The sequence below is a fragment of the Manis javanica genome, chromosome 2, assembly GCF_040802235.1.
Source record: "Manis javanica isolate MJ-LG chromosome 2, MJ_LKY, whole genome shotgun sequence".
Classification (NCBI taxonomy): domain Eukaryota; kingdom Metazoa; phylum Chordata; class Mammalia; order Pholidota; family Manidae; genus Manis; species Manis javanica.
Window position 1 is genome coordinate 157,556,059 of NC_133157.1, and position 26,480 is coordinate 157,582,538.

General features: G+C 39.1%; 1 protein-coding gene across 7 annotated transcripts in view; it reads left to right on the forward strand.

The window, feature by feature from the left end:
- The window catches only part of SULF1 (sulfatase 1), a 163,956-nt gene that overhangs the window by 59,600 nt on the left and 77,876 nt on the right, over positions 1 to 26,480 (forward strand). For 5 of the 7 annotated variants that reach the window (XM_073229648.1, XM_073229652.1, XM_073229654.1 and 2 more), the window contains exons 3-4: positions 25,856 to 25,929; positions 26,235 to 26,466. In XM_073229648.1, coding sequence (XP_073085749.1) covers positions 26,295 to 26,466 — 172 coding nt within the window. In that variant the 5' untranslated portion in view covers positions 25,856 to 25,929; positions 26,235 to 26,294. The remainder of the gene's footprint in view (positions 1 to 25,855; positions 25,930 to 26,234; positions 26,467 to 26,480) is intronic. The other 2 variants (XM_073229650.1, XM_073229649.1) reach the window with 1 other exon arrangement.

Below are 26,480 nucleotides of genomic sequence, written 5' to 3' on the forward strand. Positions count from 1 at the left end.
CTAATTTCTATTCATCTAGAGCAATATGGCAGATTTTCTCATTGTTATGCCAGTGCTTCCGAAGAATAAGCCATGGACGCCAAACATAGAGTGCTCACTGTCATCAAGTCTGGTGCAATGGTAGAAACCGTGTCTCTGTCCAATGTGGCCCTCCCAAGGAGGCAGGGCATGTTCTGGCTCACGACTCCCTGAGTTAACCATGGAACAACTAGTCTGTGTAGCTCCAGGGGAAAGGGTGTTCCTGGCCTGGGGCAAGTCCCTCTATGAATCTGGTGAAAAATCTGAAGTAAGTCAAGGGAAAAGGGCAGGGCAGGTTAGGAGAAAGGCTTTTATTTCTTATAGTCACTAACCCGCTTCCCATCCATCAGTCTCCTCAGGCCACATTGTGTGCTTTCCTTCCCCACCCACCCCTTCCAGAAGGAACTCCATGGGTGGGTCCTTGGTGACTGGCAAACGCCAGACCAATCACATACCATGAATGGAGGGGAGGAGAAAATGGCCTTCTCTCCCCCTATTGCCCCAGATTGACCAGAAGCTCTGAAACATCCATTGGTATGTAAATGGATAAGGCCAGGCAGGAAATTTTAGAAACTCTGCCATTTATCCCATACCATGAACTCTGGAAAAGCTATTTAATCTCTCTGTACCTCAATTCCTTCAGCTGAAAATGAAGAAAATAGTCCCATCTCCATGGTTTTGTGGGCAGTTAATGTGTTGTTCCTGGCACAAACCATGGGCTCAATAAATGTCAGCTTTTATTAATAGCACCTCTGACATGCATCACGCAACCTCCTTAAGAGTATCTGTGCCCTGGGGGGAGAGCTGTATCTGAGTTGGGCCTTTCAGAGCATTCTTTCTATTTCTTACTGCCGATGAAAGGAGACTAGATAGAAAACCAGATGCAAATATCTAGATTTCTGGGCATCTCTGACAGCACGTGGTAGGCAGTGCGGCTCCTTAGAGGTCTGTTAAATGAATGCTGGTACCCTGGTTAAAAACTGCTTCTCATTCCCCAGGGTATCAATTGCCTGGTGGTTTCATAACATTTCTTCTTAATAACCTCAACCCAATGTCCTGTGAGTGGATTTTTGATTGCCAGAAACTATCATTAAATATGCATAATTCTGTTAAAAAATGTCTTGATCCAGATTCTGGTTTTCAAGAATATGTGATATTAAATAGATAGAATATTTATCCACACTTAGCCTGGGTGTGGGCATCTTAGGGTAACTTTAGAAATGTGAATCATTCACAAAGATTCTCCCTTATGAGTATGCCATTCCCTGATATTAAAGTTATGAGCTTCCTATTTTTACCAGTAAGGACAAAGTGACCTGCAGAAATGCTTCATACCCTGCAGAATGTCAGGAACACCGAGGCTAATGTCTGCACATTTGAAAAGAGTCTTTGATATGTAGTGCTTTGTACAATATAAGATGGCAATACTGGTTTTCAACTGTTCACTTCTGTCACTGATTTTCAAGTTCTGTGTCTTTTTAGGGCCTTTTTCACCATGAATCTGGAATTAAAATATTATACAACCTGAGAAAATGACGCTTTTTTTTAACAGCTTTACCGAAGATCAATACACAGTCAATGGCACTTAGAGAATACAATTTTGTTAGTTTTCAAACATGTATAAATCATAATACCATTACCACAATACAATTAATATTTCCAAACCCCTAAAAGCACCTCTTTGTAATGAATCTCTCACACCTCTTCATGCTCATCCCCAATTTCAGGCAAGAAAATGACTTGTTTTGAGGGGAAAGAAGAAGTCAGCCTGCTTTTTGTTTTGTTTGCTTACAGATTTTTTTGGATTGTTTTGCCTTTTTGGAGCCGTTGAGCTCTTTTTCAGGTACATGCTTCTCACCCTTGACCTCCTCAACGCCATAGGAGCTGAACACTCCTGCAGCCATGCTCACTTGCCTGCAGTTGGGGTCTCTAGATTAGGTTTGAGCTTTCTAGGTTAAGTGTGCTGACGCACTAAGGTCGAAACCCCTTTCCAGAATATGTCAGCATTCAGAAGTCTGCCCCATATAGTCCGGAAGTTTAGTAAATTTTGAAAACAGTGTCTAGATGGTGAGGGAGGGATACTTACTAATGGGTTCTATGGAAAGGAGCTTGAGAAAAAAGTATTGAGCAAAAATGAGACAGTGACAGAAAACAGAAAATCCTGCCGTGTCTAAACCTGCCCACACCATAGTCTTTGTTTTTTTGCAAGCTTTAATTTATTTCCAGAACAAAGTGAGGTAAACCAGGATTGAGCACTGCAGTTGGATAACCTGCTAGTTAGTGTCCAGGGCTGTCTTTGCAGAGAACAGGGGCACATCTGGCTGAATCCTTCCCACGGCTCACACATTCACCTCCCTGCCCTCCAGCTTGCTGCAAGGATGGAGGGGCTGCTTCAGAATCCTAGTACCTCAGTCTTTGTTCTCGGAAAAGACAATTTTAGAGCTAAGAAATGGCTTTCAAATTGATTGGGAAAAAAATCAGACTGTCACAGCTTTTCCTTCTTTGTTTGAGTCTGCTGAATGGAAATGATCTTTTAGAGAAATTGAGGCTCATTGAAAAAAGGCTTTTAAAAATAAAAGATCCCATGTTATTGGAGAAAGACATTTAAGTGTCCTAATTTTTCTCATGTTATTTAAAAGAAATATGTTCCTATGACACACAAATGAGAAAAAATCTTATCTTGTCTTACTCAATTGCTGACTAAATATTTAGATATGGCAGAAAACAAAAGGGTGAGGTAGTCAATTCATCTGTTTTGTTTTTTGAAATATTTTACATTTAGGGTGAAGAAATACCTATAATAGCAGGCTGCATACAGAGTCTGGATGTCCTCTGATATGTAGTGTTAATGATAGGACATCAGCTATTTTTAATAGAAATCTCAAGTGATATTCACTTTATACAAAGTATAACATGGATTTCAATAAGGGAATATATTACCCTGAGGACATCCTTGTTTTATCCCACCAACATTTACCAGGCCTCTATCCTGTACTAAATCCTGGGTGGGCTCTAGAGGAGAAAATAGTAGTTCAGAGGTAGAGATGTGCACAGGGTATCACTGAAGTCCACAGGTGGAACACACTTTCTGGGTAGGGAAGGAAATGTATGAGTGGCAGGGGGAGACCAAGGAAGGCTTACCTGGTGTCTGAACCTTCTTAGGGAATAAAAAAAAGGACCAACCATTTTGGTAGAAGTGGAGTTTGTTGGACAGATTCCACATTGGACAGTCAGCAGGTGCTTGAACATAGAAGGCATTTTTATTTTTAATACAAGAGCCATGATTGGAGCAGGAAGTGAATTTGGGGTGGGGAAGAGGCATGGTTAGGCTAGCATCTAAGAAGATTGCTGTGGTGCCCAAGTGAGTTGAAGATGAATTTGAGAGGAAGCAGATGGGAAAGTCCATCAGAAGCTGCTACAGTGATCTGGAAAGGAGATGAAGGCATGATCAACGGTGGCGAAGAAGGGAGCAGAGAACAGGGAACAGAATTGGTAAACATTTAGATGACAAAAGTAGCCAAATAAGTAATCGATCATATCTAATAACTGGGGAAAATGCCAGAATAGATGGAGAGAAGGGATACAGAAGGTCCCCAGATTGACCTCATTCATGGGATGATAGTTTTGCCAACAGCTGAGATAGAGACACTGTTTTCCCCTGGTACAATGATGTGTATTATTTTCTGTAGATAGAGACAAACATATTGGAGCAACTAATAGTACAAGGCATTTTGTTATCAGTTACTCTACCAATTTTATATCGCTTGATAATAACAGCCCTGGAAGACAGGCAGCACTATTACATTCCAGAGATGAGAAACTATTGATTAATAGAGGATGTCAGCTTCTCCAAAGTCATACAACTAGGTAGTGGGAGAGCAGAACTTCCATGTTCAGAACTTCCTTGCAAACCTGCTGCTCCCTCCTCCAACAAGCAGGCCTACTTCTTTTGTGAGAAGCTATCTCCATGCCAGGACAGAGGCACAAACTGCTTCTGTCTTGGGGGTGGTGCTCCATGCCTTCTGCCCAGGTTTCTGTACCTAGTTATATGTGTTACCTACTGTCATTAGGAAATGTACATTCCCTTTTTTAAATTGAGATATAATTGACAAGGTAACATTATATTAGTTTCAGGTATACAATAAAATGATTCCATACCAGTATCTATTGGGAAATGATTATCTCAATGAGTCTAGTTACCATCTATAATCATACCTAGTTACAAATTTTTTTTCTTCTGATGAGGACTTAAGATTCATTCTCTTAGCAACTTTCAAATATGCAATACAGTATTACTACCTATAATCACCATATTGTACATTATATTCCCATAGATTATTTTATGACTGGAAGTTTGTAACTTTGACCCCATTCTCCCATTTTGGCCAATGTCAAACCACCCCATTCTCCCCTTTGGCAACCACCAATGTGTTCTCTGTATGTATGAGCTTGTTATTTACTTTTTTTCTGGTTTGCTTTTCAGATTCCACATATAAATGAGATCATATACTATTTGTCTTTCTCTGTTTGACTTACTTAACTTAGTATAGTGCCCTCAAGTTCTATCCATATTGTTGCAAATGGAAAGATTCCATTCTTTTTTATGACTGAGTAATATTCCATTTTGTATGTATACCACTTCTTCTCTATCCATTCACTTAGACTGTTTCCATATCTTGGCTATCATGAATAATGCCATAGTAAACATGGGGGTTCATGTATCTTCTTGAGTTCATATTTTTATTTTCTTTGGATAGATACCCAGAAGTGGAATTACTGGATCATACGATAGTTTGATTTTTAGTTTTTTAGGGAAACTCAGTACTGTTTTCTATGGTGGCTGCACCATTTTACATTCCCACCAAGAGACCACAAGAGTTCTTTTTTTTCCACATCCTCACCAACACTCGCTACCTCTTGTTTTTTTGATAATAGCCATTCTTACTGGTGTGAGGTAATACCTCATTGTGGTTTTGATTTGCATTTCCCTGATGATTAGTGGTGTGGAGCATCTTTTCATGGGTCTGTTGGCCATCTATATGTCTTCTTTGGAAAAATGTCTGTTCAGGTCTTCTGTCCATTTTTCAATTGGATTGTTTGTTTTTTGCCACTGAGTTATGTGAGTTATTTATATAGTTTGGATATTAGTCCCTTATCCTTATATATGATTTGCAAACATTTTCTCTCATTTAATGCATTACCTTTACATTCCATTGATGATTTCCTTAGGAGTGTACATTTTTGCTATTGGGCCCATTTGAGATCTCCACTCCAGATAGATATTTGCTATGCCTTATCTTTTTCCTCAAATAGAATCCACAAATGAAATACCAATGATTAGTTCCTGGAGGAAATGTACTCTTTGTAACTTTCACAGGACCTGTCACATAGTAGGTGATAGCAAGTATTTCATAAATGAAATCAGTAGCAGCTTACTACTACCTCTATTTGGATCACTCTAAACTAACCCAAATTAACCTAGACCAAAAAAATTGGTGGTTTCAATATGAAACTATAACCTGAACAGCTCATAGCCTTGCCTGTATGTCACAGCTAAAGGATTTCTGAAAAGGGGACTTCAGAAAAAGAAAAGAAACAGATAGTAAATGTGTGTTTTGGGGAAGGAAGATGGAGAATGATGGAGCAGGAGTGAAGAGGATGGGGCAGGATTTACAAGGAAGAAAGCATAAAGTTTCCAGGTTTATCTATACATTAATTTCCTACTGAATTGAAGCAAATGTCAATACTAATGATATCCACATTTTACAAAAATATGACAGTAAAGTATATATTAACTCAAAATGACTGCCATTTGTGAGACCAGGGAACAACCCAACTACTCTTAACCTAGGTAAGGGCAACTTGGCATTTCCACTGAGAAGCTTGATGCCAGCTAGGCACAGTGTTGCTGGGGCAATGTGAAAGGTTATCAAACTTCATGTGTGTCTTTATTCAAACTGAAGTAGTGGAACTAAGAGAAATGCATTCTTACTCTTCGTACCACTTATTTACCGTGACACATTTTTGGGGGGATTCACTATTACCCATTTACTCTTTGAGGAAGGAGAAAAATAGACTTCACTCTAAGGAGGGACTATAGAACATTTTTTTCAATTAAATGTAATGAATGAGAAGGGAGATAAAGTAGAAAGGAAAGATACCCACTTCTGAAAGTTATATTTTTTAATCAAGCACAATGATCCCTGAGCCTGTGTTTGAAAGCACAGATGTCTTGTTTAATCAGAGTGTCATGGGATCCCAAAATTAGAAGGGAAGAGAACCTATGAAGAAAGTCTTTCCTTCTAAATAATTGTTAAAGAGAGCAAGTCATTTCATAAGGCATGTGGGTACTGTGCATAGATACATGTAGGGTTAAGTAGTGATGTTTGTTTTTCAGGGCAGAGCATGTAAGACTTACTTTAAAACAAACAAAAAAATAGAGTAGAGATGGAAATGTTTTAAGCTCAGAAGCATGGATCCACCAATTTGTATATCACTGAACACACTTGATCTTTTCATTATTCTTTCTCAATGTTTCTGGACCCAACCTACTGATAGGGAGGAATTAGGGAGGTAGGGGAAAGAATAGTATGAGAAAGTGATATCCTTCCTTAAATGTGGGGCTTACTAACCTAGAATCATGCACCTTCTTTACTGCATCGAAGTTCATTTGAAGAGCCGAAGGAAATGCCAATTCCCTAGCACCTTCGTCCCAGAGAATGAAGACCTACAGTTGTTGCCTTTTCTTCCTCTCATATACCTTCTCAGTGGCATAACTTCTCATGGAGGTTTAAAACTGGGGGAGTTCCACATACTCTGAAAAATGTTGGAGAGGGTTTCTCAAATTTTAGATATGTTGGTGTGTTGGGGGCAGAAGATATTTCTTCTTAGCACAAATGCAATTTATTCATTTGAGCAAGTCCCTTATACCTAGAACTGACTTCAGTGAACTGGAAAAAAACTGCCTTACATTGGTTTTGCCTCAAATGCAATATACAGCTCCAATGTGTTCATGATGGAGCATTCAGAGATGTAGCAGGAAGGTGCAAAATGAGGAGCTCCTCCCCACTTTGAGAAACCACAATTTGGGGTGTGATTTAGCCTTTCTGAATCTGACTCGACCCCTGAAAAAACTGGCATAACCACAGTGCTATTGGGAATTACTGGAAGATTCAAGTTAGAAAAGGTATGTGAAATTTTGAACAATAGAAACTTGGTACAAATGGTATTATTGATTACTTGATACCTGGGACCAGGAGAGTCGCTCTGGACTGTGAGTAGCCCAATATGCTTACCCCAAAGTGCTATACATATTGGTATTATTATTTTCTTTGTGTGCTATGACATGAAACAGTTTGGAGAACATAATTTAGACTAATCAAATTGACTGAATAATTTCCATTTCATAGTAGTTAAATATAACTCAAATTGAATAAGGTATTTTGGCTTGTGGATTCCTTCTAAACAAACTTTGCTAGTTTATCCATGATTTGGATTAACTATTAATAATTACTATATAATCAGATACACAGTTTAAGAGTTGTGTGTCAGTTAATATTAGATTTTGAAAAACCTAATTTGAAGCACAAATGACACGTACTTGAGAGGTAGATGGGGGAAAAAATCACTTTTAAAAATTCCTTTAAAGCATAGAGACCTTGAGTTTTCAGAGTCTGAAAATTTTTCAGGAAATCCTTGATATTCAAGTATAGGCAGGATTCCTATTTTCAACCAAAGACAAGTCATGTTTCTGGGAATAGAAGGGAACAAGGGAAAGGCCTGCAGGGGAAGAGAAACAGTTTTTTCATATAAATAAATGTGTGCCAACATTCCTGCAGTGGACATATTTTTGTTACCATCTTTGTATCTATTATGAAAACTTTGGCCTGACAGATCAGGAGATAGAGCCCCAGGGTGTGACCCCAGTATTTCTGTCATCACGGGAGGGAGGCAGGCTTCATCAGGTTGGGCTAAGTGAACTTCCCTGACAGGAAGATGTCATTCAGACATCTGCCTGGCTGCAGAACCAGTGCTAGCTCTTTGTACATTAACAAAACAAAACAAAATGAAAACATCCGTTATGACTGTTTCAATGTGAAAGGAATAGTCAACTGACTATAGAAATCTTCTTAAAACTTACTGTGAACTTCTCAGTGGATTCATTTTCAAAATAGGTGGCTTTTTCCCCTCCCAATTATATAAAGGTATTCATGCTGCAAAGAAAAAGAAAAAGAAAAAACCCAGGTGGAGTACTGGTATGTTTGTTTAACAGGCTAAGAGCAATTCATACCATAATAAATCTGCTTGAATCCCGGGAAATTAACAAAAGTTAGAGGTATCCATTTCTGTTTTTCATTTCCATAGCTAATGAGAAATTTCTAACATTCTTTAATTGACCCAGAAGCCTTAAGCTGCCTTAAATATTAGTTAAATATTAGTTTGAAACTTAAGCCTGCTGAGAGAATTTCATGTCCCTGCTTGCCCCTATGAATTTCCTATCAGTTACCATAAGTTGTAATTATACATTTATTTGTGTAGTTCTTTATGTCTTCAGAGCTCTCATTAACCACAGGTTTAGTTTTTTCCTATTCCAAATACAAATCAAACTCTTTGGGTTTGATTTACAAGGCCATGTTTTCCTAACTTTTAATCTAAGATGATGGTAGAATGAGAAAAACAATAGTGTTAGTTAGGAGGTGTAAGTGGGAATTTGACTTCGGATTGCAGAAGAGCGCCTTAGCCACAAAAGGTTTTGTTCTCTCAAATAAAAGAAATTCAGAGTCATTGTGGTGGGCCTGGTACAACAGTCACTAGGGACTCAGGTTTCTTTTTTCTCTCTGTTCTACCATGGAGCATTCCATCAGTGAGAGTATCTCATGGTACAAAATGACCACTGAAGCTTATATGACCACTGGCCACTCACATTCCTCATGGAGCCATCCAGAAGTCCCACAAAACCCTTTCATTACATCTGACTGGAAATAATTCAGTCACATGGGCACCTAGTGTGGCAAGAGTAGCTAGGAGATATCACCTAAAGTGGCACATTGCCACTGTAAATAAAATCAGGATCTTGTTATAAATAAGTAAGGTAGTGAATTGTGAGGTATTCAATAAGCAGTCCCTCCATATAATTTAGAACTATTTGCATCAAAAATGAAAATACATTTTTCCTTTCAACCCATGGTAACAAATTATGTGAGCTTAGAATTTGTCTGGGGAAAAGCACACTGTTGCCATCAAACAAAAAAAGTTTTGCCTTGTCATTATTATATGGAATATTATTTGGGCCTCTACATTCATCCCTGTGACCAGGCAAAACAGTGATGCAAGGTGAGGTGAATTTCCAGGAATAACTGGCACCCCCACTGCCCTCTCACCCATGACTCCTACCTAGAAAACTAGTAGTTTTCTGGCTGCTGTCCACTGAGAAGTTGCTAACTTTCCACAGTGCAGCCCTTTCCTGTTTAACTGAGTTTCATGTCATCTACAAATGCATTTTTAGCAGTGTAATCAATCTTTCTGGTCCATTTTTGTAAAAAGACTGTTAAAATGTTAAAATCAACATATCTTCAAGACTTTCCTCAAGTTGTTAATCCTAAAGTTAGTTAATCTAAATTATCCCATAGACATATTTTTACCAAAAAGTTGCTTTTTTCCATACTTTTTTAAAGATTCTATTAAGGATACTCTGATCAACATATTAGGATTGCTAAAATTATTAGGAAGTAGAATTAAACACTTTGTTCCCATTACTAGGGACATTATTATGTCTGTGTATTTCACTAGTCAGTGGTTTTTTTACAGAAAGAATAACTTGAAACCAGTATTCTGTTTGAGTTGTAGTCAAAAGTAGTAATGAAAATGTTTGAAACTCATGCAAATGTATTTTTTCTTTGCCTGTTCATGCAATACCTTAGTCTGCATATTTTTACCATCTATGTCCATGGGTGATAATGAGGTAAAATGGAAAAGAACTGATTTGTTAGGAAGAAATGCTACCAGCCTGAGTCAGAAGACCTGAGTGCAAGTTTCAGCCTCAGTTTTCTGAACTTCCTATGCAGGGTGGCAGTAGGTAGAAGAAAGAATAATAATGCTTATTTGGCCTTTCTATAAAAGTTGTTGTGAAGAGCAAATTTGATAAATTTATGCCAAAGTCTTTCTGAATGGTGATTCATTGTTATCTAGAAGGAGTAATTTTATCTGTGAAATAACAAAAATATCTTTTAATGAGATTTGAGATACAAGAAACCACCTAAGTGTATGAAAAATCTTTTTCAATGTTTTGTCAATGTAAGGTCAGGTTTTCAAAGGATCACTAAATATATCTTAGAAGAAAGTGCTAGCTAAGAAATAGTTGTCTGGTAACCAAGTTGAACATATTTGACTTTCATCTACATCAGCTAATATGGCTCTTTGAGATTTGTTTGCATTCATCAGAGATGAACATCAGACTCCACTGTGGTGTTCAGGGTAATATCAACCGGAAGTGAATATCATGCACATTCTAGGGAGCACTGGGGCCTTCCAAAGTGCACTGTCTTTGTCTGGCCTGCCTTTAGAAAGAGGGCAGTTGGCCGACTCTTTCTGGAACTGTATTGTACCCAGCATTGTATGTAACTATCCTTTTGAAAACAGGGCTCTGTTCTCTTTCATCCATTATCTCCATAGAGCATTACAAAGTGCCTTCACAGCTGCTCTACAAATAGTTGCTGAATTGAATGTGTATTATGAATGAAAATAAATGGAATTGAGCAAGAAATGGCAGGTAGTTTTAATGCTTCTTCAATTATCTAGGAAAGACTTCCTTTGAATATGGAAAATGGCAAAGCAGGGGTACTCCTGTGGAACCTGATCCAAAGCCCAGTGGCCTCTAGCTGCTTTTATCTAACACTCTCAACAGCCAGAAACAGGTGAAAACAAGGAATCCAGTAGCCCTGAGAGGCACCCACCCTGAAATAGGTATCACAGAGTCTGGACACCAAACCCACTAACATACTGCACCTCATGTCTCCACTCTTAATTCAAACACAGACCTCACAAGGTCTAACAAGCCACCTCCCTGATACCTCCGTAGCATATTAGAAGACAAAAAGATGGAGTAATAAGAAGTAAATACAGTTACACTACCCAGAAGTGATAATTGATACCAAGGAGAAAAAAACAATACTATGCAAAGCATTTTAAGGAATTCCAAATAGTATCAGTCCAGTATTATTGATGTATTAGACACACAGCTTTCTGCATCCTGCTATCCCTTAGGGCAAGTTTGAATTATAGCCAAAGGCGCAATAGTCATGTTAACAGTGGTGACCCAGAGCCATAAAACAAAACAGTTAACCTCATTTCCAGTATTCTTTGAAGATTAGGAAATATGTAATTTTTGGAAGTGCCTATATTAAACTAATAAATCACAGGTTAAATTAAATTTAATCTGTTAAATTTAAGGTGAAGTTTAAACCATAATCCCCAATCACTGACATGCCTACCCTACCAGGGAAGGCACCAGAGTTCAATGCCCAGCCCCTTGCCCTCACTGCCTGGGGCTTGCCTCCTAGAGAACCGATCATGCCCTCACCCCACCCGGGCTCCCCTGGCCGAGGGCAAGGAAGCAGGTGCACAGATGTCATGTCCCAGCATAGCATTCCCAATTTCCACCATCTCTCCTGCTCTTTTGTGTCTGTTGTGAGACTGGTGCATCTCACATGGGACAGCTTCCTGATCCTGAGTCCTGGAATGAGAAGACTCCGAGATATACTGCTTGGAGTAGGGCTAGGCCCCACCTGCAGCCACCCCATCATGTAACACAGGCAGAAGTAACCCTTTTTTGTTATTAGCCACCGAGCTTCCAGCATTCTTTTTGCAAATTCAGGTTGCTTTAAAATGGTTCTTGTTTGTTTGTTCGTTTTAAGCTGCTGACTTTAAATAAAGTAGGGTATCATGAAAATTCACATATTTGGAGACCCTCCTTCCCCCCTCCTGGGATAGATAACTGAGGTATCACCATGAAGAGCCTCAGTTAAACTTGTCTAGAGGCGATGGTGGAAAAACAGCTACAAGCAGCTATGAGCAATGTATGAACCAGATTGTGCCTTCTCCACCCAGTAGGCCAGAAAGCCAAGCCTCAAGGGCTCCTGGGGGAAGCCTCCTTGGGGTGGAAAACAAGGACTGCTGGCGGTGGGGACATCTCAGTGGATGGAATTTCCAAGGACTGATGATATTGAGAATGATGTCATGAGGGTGTTGGTTAAGGACAGCTGGCAGCCACCTGCCCTCCTTTTAGAAAATTTCGGGGGTTGGGAGGATGGATCTCTTGCATCACAAACACAAAGCAGAAAGTCAAGTCCAGTCTTCTGGTCTCTGGAAAACGAAGCACTCCCGTCCTAACTCTGAGGCTGAGAATGACCAACTGCGTGACTATGCACAAATTATTTCACCTTCTGCCTCAGCATCAGGGATTAATTAATCATTGCAAGTTGTCTCGCAACTACACAATGCTAAATACAAATAGAGGAGACCCTCGAATTCATGGAGTTGTGACTCGTGGTCTTGAATATTCATGTTCAGCCACACCAGTCCACTGTCTCACCCAGCAACACCTCTTTGTTTTGCTGAGCTCTGAGGGGTCCCCTTCTGTTTGTAAGGTGAAAGAGGCCTGTACGCAGTGTGTGGCTGCAATACTGATGGCCTGTTTTGTTCTCCTGGGGTAGGTACTGTAAGGCGCAGTGGCAGATGCCTGGAAACACCAGCAACACCTGACACCCCTTTTTGGCCCCAAAATTTCACCCTGTTAATTTTGCCAATTCCAAATTCTTTAGGCATACAAGATCTCTTAAAGTAAAAATGCACTTCAAGAGAAAATAGAAATACAGAAGAGTTAGGAACAAAGGTTCTGGTGGGGGCAGCGCCAGTTCTGTCCCTTGCTTTGCAGTCTTGGACAGATTCCTTTCCTTCCCTGAGTCTCAGTTTCCTCCTTTAAAACAGTGAGTAACAGTGGTGCCTACTTTACAGGTACATGGTGGGGCTGAAGTGAGCTAATGACTGTGAAGGTTTACTACTGGGGCATGCTGAGCAGATAGTAGCGAAAACTGTTACTTCTTAATAAAGGCAAGGTCTGAGCCACATGCTGGAAACTGGAAATCTGGAAGCCCAGGAGAGCAAGAGGCAAGAGCAGAGTGATGAAGGATGTGAGGTGGTCAAGGAGGGCACAGAGGGCACTGATACTTGGGGAATGGAGAAGGACAAAGAGACAATAACATGAAGGGGTGAAGGGTGAGGAAGACGGAGAGAAACATCTTCACAAAGGGAAGATGTGCCACCTCTCAGGAGTGCTCAGGTCCGCCTGAAGTCCCCAGGGGCTGGGATAGATGCCCTGAAGTCAGACAATTATAAAACCCAGGCACAAAATTCTTGCCCTGTCATCTGAGAAGTGGCTACACAAAATGAAGCAAAGTCATTTTGGAACCTTGCAAACTTGACCTTCACTCTGTTTCAGCCCTCTGTGCCTGGTCCTGGCTAGCTCTGTCTGGTGTTCCCAGTCCACTTGTGTGTGGCCGCACCCCTTTCCTTACTTTTCCACAGCATGAGAAGGAGAATTCAGTTTGGGGCTCCCCAGAGCAACTAATGTGTCCTGCGCATCACAGTGGGTTGGTGTGTTTTGGGGGTCATATTGTTTGAGTCTGTTTTTACTGAATCTGTGTTTGTCTGTGTCTCAAAGGAGATGACAGATGGGGTAAAAGGCCCATGGGGGGTGATTGGCAGAGAAACTGCATAGAATTGAAAAACCAAGGAGGGGTGTCTTTAAAACAAAAACAAGTAACTCGCTCTGCTTCCTTAGCCTCTAGAAATAATTTACCAAAAGACATAAAATAAAAGTGGTAGTGGTAAACATACTTTTGTGCATGACAACTTTTATTTTAAATGTAACAAACTTCAACATCATGCTGGACCACTGGCAAACTTCATCAGTTGGTGGATGTCAAGGATTTGTAGAACCTAGTTTCTTTACATAAATAAAGTATATAGAAAGGGTTACTGGAGGGTCATTTGGAAGCCTCTCAAAAGAACACTTGTGGCTATTTGCTGAGGGATGTCTAATGCTCTCCAATGGAAAAACTCTTGCAGTTGCCTGTGACTAGAGAACACTGAGTGTGTTACAATGTTTGCCTTCTCAGCAGCTATGCAACAGATGATCTTACAAAATAGTCTTACACCCATGATGTAATTGGCAATGTAGATAGTCCTGTTGCATGAATGCTTAGCTGCTTTTTTAAACAGATAAGCACAGAGTCACTATTGCGGATAGAAGTTGGCAGCATGGGAAAGAGGAGAAACAGGTGGGGAATTGGAGCATCATTAACAAATATAGCCCCCTCCCCCAAAAACTGGGGTCCCTGGGGGAAACTTGGTCTGCTTCAACCCAAGAGGAATCAGGACACAAAAAGCCAGGGCAAACTGAGAAATCCGTCTACATGAAGACTTGCAGCATGAACTCCCCCCAGCTTGGCTCTGTCCACCTTCCCTTTTGAGAGCTCCAGTGGACCGAGTCTTCTACCCTGGACTGGTGCTACCGTAGCATCATCGCCGGGAATTTGCTAGAGACACAGTTTCTTAAACCCCATACCTAAATCAAGGATCCCTGGAGTAATTAATAAGACCTCAGATCATGATGAACTCCCGCTCTACCTTAGGATTTAGGTCCTTGAGATTGGGGCCTTTGTTTAATGGTGGAATGGTTGTTCTCTTGCATGGCTCTCTTAAAGTATGCAGTTACTCTGAAATTGGGAGCCAAGAGTGAAAAAGATGTCTTTCCTAGAAGGAAATCTTCCTCAAAATCTAGAGAGAAATCAATGACTAATATGCCATGGAATGAAAAAACTCCCATACCTGGATTGTAACTCCTATCCTGAATCTTCATCTTTCTTGTCTAGCTTTATTCTCTAATAAAACTGTTTAACAAATTAATTATGAGTTAAAGTTAGTCCAAACACAAAATAGTGGCACATAGGGAAATTTTTCTAAGTGAATCTGAAAAGCATTGATGAGTAGTTGTCTAGTAGTCAAAATTCTTTCAAGCCAGATAGGCATTAAATTAAATATACTGGCTTCCTATTTATGGAACTATCACTTTGCAGGGTCTGTTGATCCGATACTTAACCAACCAATAGCCAAATTTGAAATGGCCCCTTCCACTGCTCTCCCATATTCACCACCAAATCTCCACATAAGTGTGGTTTTTAAGAGGGGTGATTCAGGAATTTTGTGTGGTTCAGTAGAATAAAGCATGATTAAAGATTTGGAACAGAGGAGGGCAGCAGATTTTTTGTTCAATAAAAGGGAGAATTTTATAACTTTAATTGGTGCCCAAAACTAAACAGGTGGCCTAGTGAGTTCTATGTTACCAAGACAGGGACATTTTTCATTGATGCTCTAGAGAACTCTTATTCATTAGTTAATCTAGGTGATTTTTAAGATCCCTTTTGTCCTAGATTTTTTAGGCTGCTCTAACAAAAATACCATGGACTAGGTGGCTTAAAGAATAAATATTTATTTCTCACAGTTCTGGAAGCTTAAAGTCCAAGATCAAGGCACTGGCAGATTCAGTGTCTGGTGAGATCTCTCCTCCTGGTTCATCTTCTCAGTGTTCTCACATGGTGGAAGGGGGATGGGAGACCTCTCTGGGGTCCCTTTTATCAGGGCAGTAGTCCCATTCATGAGGGCTCCACCCTCATGACTGAGTCACCTTACTCCCAAAGGCTCCACCTTCTAATATGTCACACTGGGGGTCAGGATTTCCACATAAAATTTTGGCAGGGTTGGGGGACAAAACACTCAGTCCATAACACCTTCAAACTCCAAAATTCTATAATGTGTCTTCTAGAATGCCTCATTCATGTTCTCTTAGGTAGAGGTTGTTTACCTCTTTTCTCATGTGTGATCTGGTCTGTCAACTGGGTGTCCAATGAGGAATAGCAGATTTTCTGTGCATCAAGGTATTGCTTTGTGCCACTTTTACAAGCCAGTTTATGATCCTGTTGTATTTCAAGGATGTAAAGCTGTAAGAAGGAGATCCTGAAATAGAGGGATAAGAAACATGTCAAATGTGATCCTTTGTATTTTCATCCATGATTGGAACTACAGACAATCCAGAAGTAGACAAAGGATCAGGAAAAACCAACCAACAAATAAATAAAACCTCCAGAGGTTAACCTCAGTTCTAGAGGTCTTGGTAAACATCATAGGCAGCATGACTTAGTAATTATAAGAATCTTGTTCTACTGATAATGACAACTATTATTTTGAAGTTGTCAGATGCTGTTATATGATGCATTTTGATAATATTTCACCACAGTGAGCCAAAAGAATGATATACTAGAGACTCACAACTTCATAGAGAATTGTCCGAACAGTCCAAGCTCCTCACTGTTTTGTTAGAAATATTTGCTGTTTGCTAATCTATGCATAAGTGAAAGCTGTTTTAGTTTCTCCTCCACTTTTATATGCAAATTTTATGTATAAACCCAATTCAGATTGCAAGGGAGCATTCTTTATTTTTTCCTAATTAATAAATAAACACTGTCTACCTTTGTAAGCAAAATGTTTTAATAAGGTTACAAATATAATTGAAAAATACTTTCTTTTTGAAGACTTACATATTAAAATCATCCCAGCCCTGCTGCATTATAATCTGTAATATCACATCAGGTTTTAATAAGCCTCCTTTTTGCAGCACGCATGTGCTTAAGACTTCATGGAAACCAAATCAGTAGAGAGAAGGGATTACTTTAGATTACTTTGAAATATGCATTGTTTGAAATAGCCTCTGGTGACCAGCTTTCATGAATGGTTGATTTTACTTGTGAGGCCCATCATCTGGTTTAATTATATCAGCTCCTTTGTGTGACAAGTGCTGTCCTTATATATGATGAAAAATGAAGATTTAAAATAAACTAGAGTAGTTCGTGAGAAAATAAATTCTAGACATGGAACACCATTGGGTTTTGTAGTTTAGAAGCCTAGTTGAACTCGAAGGTATTGTCATCTATTTATAAGGATACTCTAAACAATAAGCATAGATTTGCCCCCACATGTCCATAGACATAGATTATAATCTGAGCCTTTTTGGGAAGATTATGTTACAAATATTACAAATAATAGTTTAGGGTGATAATATGGCTCTTAAATTTTCATTCTATAAATACTTGAGCTTAAAACTTAATGAAGTTTACTCTTGTAACAATAGATAAGTCCAGATAATGATTTGAGGATAGGTAGATGAATTTGATTGGACAAGAATGCCAAATACCAGATGAATGTCAATAAACATCGATAGTTTATACTCATCATATACTTTATGTGTGCTTTATAGCTAAGATTAATAAATTAATTTCCCTAGAGGAAAATTAACTAGAGGTCTGCTAGTTACTCAATTTGCTGTACTATAATGGTATTTTCCATGATTGCAGACCTGAATTGCCCTTGAAATTTAAGTGGAGTTGCTCTTTCACCTGATAAATGTAGTTCTATGCTTGTTAGTCATTGGGAGGTAAGTATCCACCTAAAGGAAAGATGTGAATCTGAAGATAGCATAGGAATTCAGGTACATATAAAGCGCATGTCGAAGGTGACTTTGTCATTAAAAAAAACTTGGAATTGCGTATTTAACCAGTTATACAAGAAAATCTCAAACAAGATGTCCCAGCACAACTTGTGAAGCAGTATTTTTGAAATATCAACACATGAACAAATCTGAATTGTAGGGTTCCCTTGAAAATGTCTCTAAGCAAAGGAATTAATTTAAATATATATAGATGTTTGATTTTTTTTATTATGTAATTTAATACATAATTACTTATGTATTGCTATAAGCAATTGCCCTTGAAATTTAAGTGGAGTTGCTCTTTCACCTGATAAATGTAGTTCTATGCTTGTTAGTCATTGGGAGGTAAGTATCCACCTAAAGGAAAGATGTGAATCTGAAGATAGCATAGGAATTCAGGTACATATAAAGCGCATATATGAGATATACATATAGCATTTTTTTGGGGGAAAACAGCTACTCTCCATAATTTGTCCCCAACTCTTGAGCTTGTAGTAGCTAGAATTCTCTTTTGAAGTATGCTATTCATCTTCCACACCCTAGTTCTCAGACCTCCCTCTCTTGGTTATCGCTGGGTGAGGCCAGCAGGATTCCTCAGAGGGAACTTGCATCTCTGCTCTGCTGTAATTAAGCCTTTAGAAAATGTTGAAGAGCATTATATTGGTGGTGAGCTTTATAGCACAGAAAGTAGGCCAGTGGGACACTCTTGACTGTGGCTTCATTTATGTAATAAAGTCAGGTGTTCTCTTTCCTCACAGAGATTTCCATTGCAAGAAAATATTTGGAGAAATGATTTTGAGATATACATATAGCATCTGTGTCTTTTTAAAAATATTTTCTTCAACTTAAGTGTATCACAAGAATTGTGGAACTTCAAAATAAATTCGTGTTGTGTCAGGTTATGTATATCAGGGAAGCCAACTAAAATGAAACATGTCCCCCAAATCCCAAATTCTCTGTAAAAAGGCATCTTTTTAGTACGTATGAATGGCTGAAATTTTAACTGTGAGAATTACTTTTTTCATTACTTGAACTATGTCTATGTGTGGAAATACACACATATCATAAGTATGTATATGTGTGCACACACACATGTGTATGCGTGACCAGAGAAAGATAAATGCGTAAGACAAATGAAACTTGATGCTTGTGGCAGACACTGCATCTGCTCCATCCTCTTTTATTCCATTCCTAGCCCTCTGGCAGTTGGATAGTTGCAGCCAGTGATATGTTGGAAGTGACCTGAGTCACTCCTGCATTAAAGCTTGAAACGCTGTCCTGTGAGATTCTCCAGGTTTTTCCTTCCTGTACTTCTTGGACCAATTACTGCAGCAACAAGACAACAGTGCCCCCGTCAGCCTGCATCCATGCATGACTGGGCCAAGCAAAGCTCTCTTCATCCTGCGTGTCACTTGTAGTATGAGCGACAAATATACTTCTGTTGTGTTAAGCCATTGATATTTGGGGTTTATTTGTTATTGCAACAACCTTCTGCTGACTAATGCAATACCTCAAAATGCTTTACTCCAAATAAACTATAATTAAGCTACAAAGACAAATTTAATGAAATTTTCTATAATAAACTATGTACTTTAAAACCAGCTAAGATGCCCAAGACCACATGTAATTCTTTTTTTTATCAATGTTATTCTCTCATTAGACCCATTTTAACTGAAGTTTCCAATGTTGCCTTTTTTTAGAACTCTAATAATCTCTTGTTCTCATGTTCTTGAATCTCACTGCCACCTTTGAAACTAATGACCATTATCAGATCCTTTACATACTTTGTGAGCACCTGTTTCAGGAATATCAGGACCTCCTGGTTCTTTTCATTATTTTTAGATCACTTTGGTTTCTGTTACTTTGCCAATTCTTACTTGAAAGGAGTTGGATAAATCTTAGCCTTGGACTTCCTATATTCCTTAAAACACCCTTGATAAGCTCATTTTTATGGTTTTAATTCCTCTTTTGTGGAGTTAAGTCTCAAAAGTGCATTTCTTGCTATGACCTCTCATTTCCTTCTTATCACTGCTGAACTTCTATCTATAGAAAACATGAATTTTCTTATTTGTATTTTATAATGCCACAGATCACTGAAAAAAACTCCAATAAACATGAATGAAATAAGAAATAAAATACATTCCTCTCCCTGACCCAGGAATAATCCACACCAACAATTTTCTGAAAAGGTGACTTCTCAGGGCTCCATCCAATTTCAGCATTCACAACGTGGGGGGTAGAAAGTAGAAAGGGGGCAAGAAAGAAAAGTAAACATTGCTGAAGAAAGATCTCATTATTTAACCAAGCATTTCCCCAAAGGTGCTCCAAGTCAAAGATACACATTTTTCAGCTGTCATTGGTTGTTGGAAGAGATTTATTAGTAGTAAATATCATTGAAAATATTACTGCACCAGTCAGAAAAAGACAAGTATCAAATGATTTCACCCATATGTGGAGTATAAGAACAAAGAAAAAAACTGAAGGAACAAAACAGCAGCAGACTCACAGAATCCAAGAATGGACTAACAGTTAGCAAAGGGAAAGGGACTGAGGAGGATGGGTGGGAAGGGAGAGACAAGGGGAAAAAGGGGCATTACAATTAGCAGACATATTGTAGCGGGAGGAACACAGGGAAGACAGTACAACACAGAGAAAACAAGTAGTGATTCTACAGTTTCTTACTACACTGATGAACAGTGACTGTAATGGGGTATGTGGTGGGGACTTGATGTTGGGGGGAGTCTAGTAACCATAATGTTGCTCATATAATTGTAGATTAATGATAGAAAAGAAAAAAAGAAAAATATATATTACTGTACCAAAAGGAGACTGGTGTATCTTCTTCTCTTGGAATTTCCATAAATTAGATGGCAGACAGGCTTTCTGGATTTTGTCAGCTGTGGAGTTTTTGTTGTTTGTTTGTTTTAATTAAGGTGTCATTGATATACAATCTTATGAAGGTTTCACATGAACAACATTGTAGTTTAGCTATGGAGTTTTTAAGAGAAGAAATTTGCTCTTTCATGGTTTCACATATATCATAAAGAAGATAGACATCCTACAGGGAAAGAAGTGATGTATGGGCAACTTAAAAGCCAAAATTAAGGGTAAAGGGCCATGTAAGCTGGCCCTAAGAAATGTGAGTGTGTAGACTGGCAGTAGTGGGTGAGGGCAGGATATGGATACCAGTTTCTTACTGGTATAATCCTATGTTGCTTCACTCTTGCAATAAACTCAGTGTGTTCTGGCTAAACTCAGCTTTGAGTAATTACATGCTACCTCCCCTGCTGTTTCGATTGGTTACAGTGTCCCTTTTGTCCTATGTCCTAACTCTAGGGTGGCATTGCTTGTACCAAAGACAGTACCTTTGCCCTGAGAGGTTCATTTCTGTGCTGAATGGGCTCTTCTGATCCTGTCTCTCACCTACTTTAGATGTGTGGTCATTCATTTGTAAAATTCTGTGTCATCCTCAGATTTAAAAAAAAAAAGCATGGAGTGTCATCATTTTAACAACTCCTGTGTGATACAAGGCATTTAGAATTTAGGACAATTTCAAAGTTTTAATGGAAAAAAAGTAAGTTTGTGAATAGGGCCAGATCTACAGCCTTAGAGGCAAAAGTCAGCTTCACTATGGAACCAGGTGTATTCTAGGCCATCAATCTTCAAACCCTTTGTGCTTGCTGTCCCTTTATGCATTAAAACATTATTCTGCTTTTTCCACTTAGTTGACATTTGCACTGATGGTGTAAAAGCAACGGTGAGTTAAAAACTGCTTTCATACTACTCAAGATGAAGCAGTAAAATGAATCATTCTATGAAACCTTGACCTTTGAATGCAATGACCTTGACCTATGAAACCTATAGGTTGACACAGTATTAGAGGTATGAAGGATTCCATCCCCCCACCAAGACTTTTTACTTATGTGGATTATTGCTATTGATACTTAGAAATTAAAACTGAGAAACTTTAATAATATTTATTCTTTTGAAAATAGCAATAATGTTATATGTTAAATGATATATTTTATGAAAAGAAACTGTATATTCCAAACCAGAAAAAAATTGATGATGAAAGTGGCATTGTTTTTTTTTGCAAATCTAATATTCATCTGAATAGAAGAAAACTGAATTCTCATATATGCTTCTGCAGTCCATCTGTTGAAATATATTGCTTTGATTGAAGCATAGGAATAAAATTCAGCCTCACATGGAGAAGTAGTTTTGGAAAAGGAGAAGTATTTTAATAGCTTTTTCTGCCACTTGTAGATCTTTTTGATACTATGCCAAAACTTGACAAGTGGTGATTTCTTAAACCGTATCAATGAGTTCTTCATACTCTGTTACATTAAAGTCAATGATCATCTTGCACTTTGATTGAAATATTTTTACTCATATTTAATTTTTTAACACTGTATTTGGTCATTTGGGAAATACTGGTTCACTGAATTATGAAAATATTCTATAGGTTGACACAGTATCAGAAATAACATGTTAATATCAACATCAGTGTCATCAGAAAGGTTTACACATTGGAAAAATTCCAAGTTCATTTGCAGATATAAGTTTTCCAAAATTCTGATTTTAGCTTGAAAGCTAGGTTTCTATCATTGGCAGCAAATACAACAGATACTGTTGGTTGTTTTCCATGAAATGACAGCCTCATTTCATTCATTACTTGAGAAAATGCCTGCCCCAGTACCCAAGTCCAAATCATTCTTCAAGTAAAAATAGTGTTTCATGAGAAAAGAGAAGTGTCTATTTCAGCTTATAATTTAGACACAAAAGTGCTTTTCCTCAACAACCATCATACTCCATAGACAGCAAAAGGCACTATATGTACCTCCTGCCTCATAAAATAGAATATTAAAAAGAGGTGCATTCAAAGGTCAAGGTTTCATAAAATGATTTATTTTACTGCTTCATCTTGAGTAGTACGAAAGCAGTTTTTTACTCACTGTTGATTTTACACCATCAGTGCAAATGTCAACTAAGTGGAAAAAGCAGATTAACATCTCAAAAAAAAAAAAAGCAAAGTCTGGCCTTGTGGACTCTCCCCAGAGGATCTCAGGGACCCCAAAAAGTCCCAGATTACATCTTGAGGACGTCTGTCGTGAACAAAGCAGGACCTTTTCAGCATAGTGCTACCATCTTCTTACCCTCAGCCCCAAATGCCCACACAAGGGGGCTTGGTGGAGACAAATCCCCATAAATCCACAGGGACCATGAGGCTTTGCTTCCGTTAGGGGGTATTGCTGGATGGGTGCTATGTGGACTAGACTCCATCCAATTGGCTTGAAGTCTTCCCAGTCCTTTTTTTTTCTTTCCTTTATGTGTGACTTGAAACTTTTAATGTCACATTTATAGTTTGGCTTGACTTCCCTAAAGAAAATCCTGTAAACTTTCCACACTGATCGTTCATAGCTACAACTCTGGTGTTTCATTTAGGGCTTGACGCAAAGGCAACTTGTATTCCGGTCCTTATTTGTGAATACACTACCATTCCTCAAACTCACTTTCTGTGTGAAAAGCCTCTCTACATTTCTCCCCTTTTTCTACGATTTCTCAAGACAAATTGTTAGTCTCTAAGGACACTTGTCATCCGCCACAAAGTATCCAATTCAAACGTTGCATCCTGCTTTCCTTTGTCAAGTTCTGCATTTTGTCTGCAAGGTTTTTTCTTCCTTCTTTACTTCTTTTCCTTCTGAAGCTGGAAACCAGGCAGTGAAGGATGACAGGTTTTAAAAGGTCATTTTTGAATAAAGAATAGTCTGTGCTGTTTTTCCAGAGTGGTGTGTCTTGTGTGTTTTAGTGAGGGAGGTGGGATAAATGATGACGTGCTTTTGCTGGCCAGGCCTGTCTGAAAGTCCGGTTTTCTTTATCACTCAATTTCTCTGTTTTTACATATAATAAACTATGGCACAAAAATAAACTGAATCAATAATAAATTGTGGCACACAAAAATCTGTCTCTCTGCTGCACCTTTAACTCTCCAGAAAGGGAAGTCACTTTATAGGTAAAAAAAAACATCTACTCTGCTCTCCCTTTTCTTTATTAGGAAATGATTTTCAGTGTAGTTTATACAAGGTACCATTAAGGTAATTTTCTTTTTCCTAAAGGAAGAAGTAAAGTAAACAAGATAAAGAAAGGAATAACCAGTAATGTTGATTGGGTTCCAGGGAATGTTATCAGCATCTTAATTGTTAAGAACTTCCAGTTTCATGTGTGGCTGATTATTTATACTCCCAAGTGCCACTGTTTGCTCGACACAGTGAGCCTGACTGTACTTCCCTGTCACTACTGTCAGCAGAGGTCGATTTATATGACAGAAGAGGCAAGAAGCCTCTGCTCACTCTCTCTTCCCAGATCTTTGCAGGCTTGGAGAGGTGAGCAGAGTTTTGCTTCTTAAAGGATCAACCGTCTAAGAAATGTCTGTATTTAACTCTTTATCCTGATGCACTCTCTACAGGAAAATACTGTTGTTTGGCTTATTTCTTTCATTTTCCTGTCCTTTCCTGCTCGTGTCGGTTTTCTCATGATTTAAAACAAATGCACAGAAACCGAACAGTCCATGCAGGACAGTTGCAGGCTTTCAGCGTTTAGCACGCACGGTAATCACGAAAGAAGCCTGAGTTATTAAAACAAAAAATACCAAGGCTTACTTATTGACTTTGTTGGAGCCAGGATCAATTGCAGGTGGCTTGTTTGTTGCTCTGCTGATAATGTAGTCAGGACTGCCCTGCTGCCAACACTAAATTTCATTTAAAAACCTATTTCTTGTTGACTCTCTCTCTTTCTCTCTCTTTCCCAGAGTAATTACAGGCTGCAGAATGAAAAGCATTAAAACTGCTTGCAAAACAGCTCATAAAGTTTAAAATAATTGTGTGTGTGTCTGTATGTATGTAAAACAAAATAATGTGTATAATTTTGTATATATATATAATAAGATTATATAAAAACTGAACAGAGGGACCAGAATTATGTGGAAGGAAGCATCCCTTTTCCAGTGATTGGAACACAGTCTTCTTTCACTGCCCCATGTCACCCTCCAGAACTTAAGGCATGAAAGTGAGCATTGGAGTCCTTTTCCTTCTGCTATGCAGTAGGAAATTCGTTATGCTTAATTAGTTATGCTTGTTTATCTGATACCAGTTTATTGCTGCAGATCAAAATACAGACCCTCAAGTGTGTGGGGACAGAGCGGTTGATGAAGCGCACTGCTATCCCATTAATTTTAGGGCAGCCTAAATTCCCCTACAGGCATTCATTCCCTCATGACATTCAAGAGAAAGATTTTTTTTTTTAATGAGTCCTTTGCTGTCTTCCAGAAGTCCAAGAGAAAAGCTTTTACCAGGTTAGCATTCTAAGAGGAAAATGGCATTTTCCAACCCTTTCAAAAGTCTCCTCCTGTGCAGATTTGCAAAGATTTTGCAGTGCTCCCCTCCAGATTTTATTTATTTTTAATGTGGATGGCAGTTAACCTCCAGCTTCAGAGCCAATCAATCATTTTGCTTTTGCAGTTTTAGATCTGCTGCAGCAAACCCTTTGTGCTGGTGGCACTGCACCAGGTCTTGATAATACTGAGGCTGGTGCTGACGGTCAGAGGAGGGCTCTGTCCCCTTAGGCACCGGTGCACTGAGCACACAGGCTGGACAGAGGGACCAACCTCTCCTGGAGGAAGCACTGTCCCCCTGGCGACTGATGGAGGACAGTTAGGAGCTTTGCGGAGGCTGGAGGAGCTACCCTCCCAGTCACTTACTATGAAGTCTTTGTCAGCAGAAAGAACTCTCCTGGGTATTCAGTGACATAATGCAGATGACAAATGACAGCTTTGCATTTCATTCTGCTTGATAAGTACTCTATGTAGGTGAATTAACGCTTCCCTAGTATGCCCCCTCGTGCCCACCGCTCCCCAGTTGCAAACACTGTGGTTTCACCAGCACTGCTGGCTCTTCCTGATCAATCCTTAGTTTTCTTGGGGATGTTTAAAGTTCTCTTAGGGTGTGCGCAGGGTTGGTACCCATATCACCGGAGCTTTTTTATTGTTGGTATTCATTAGCAACTCTAAATGTGTTTCCTTCTGTCTCTCCCTTTTGGAGTACAGATAAATAATATATATATAAGTAATGCATAATATATAAAATAATAAGTAACATACTGTTTCAAGAGACTGTTTCAGACCAAAATTGGTATCGGAGTCCTTGGCTGACATTTCCTACGTATTTTTTCTACCCCTTTTAGGACCCCATCTGCAGATGTTCTGAAATACCTCTGAGTCTAGAAACTGACTACTCTACCAGGACACCCAATTCAAGGTATTAGCTCTTGTCAGAAAGCTTTTACATCTGAGCTCTATGTTGGAAACTGTATTTTGGCAATGAATTTTGAAATAGGAATATTTGGAAAGAGAATAAAGGACAAAAGTGAATTTGCAAAATAATCAAGTGGTTAGAAACCTACCCAATGCCAGTAAGGGTTTGCCGCTTCTGACTCATTTGCAGCCCTTTCTCTGCCAGTTTGCGTGCCAGTTTGCACTTCACTGTAGCCCTTTTCCTGCAACTGTGTTTGAGGTTTGTGTTTCATTGTAGTTCCTCCCTCTCCCTTTTCTCTGACTGCCCAGACCTGCAGAAACCAGGAGACTGAGACGTTTTGTCAGCTGTGTGACACTGGACCGAACACAATGAAGTATTCTTGCTGTGCTCTGGTTTGGGCTGTCCTGGGCACAGAACTGCTTGGGAGCCTCTGTTCGACTGTCAGATCCCCGAGGTTCAGAGGACGGATACAGCAGGAACGAAAAAACATCCGACCCAACATTATCCTCGTGCTCACCGATGACCAAGATGTGGAGCTGGGTGAGATGCTGGAT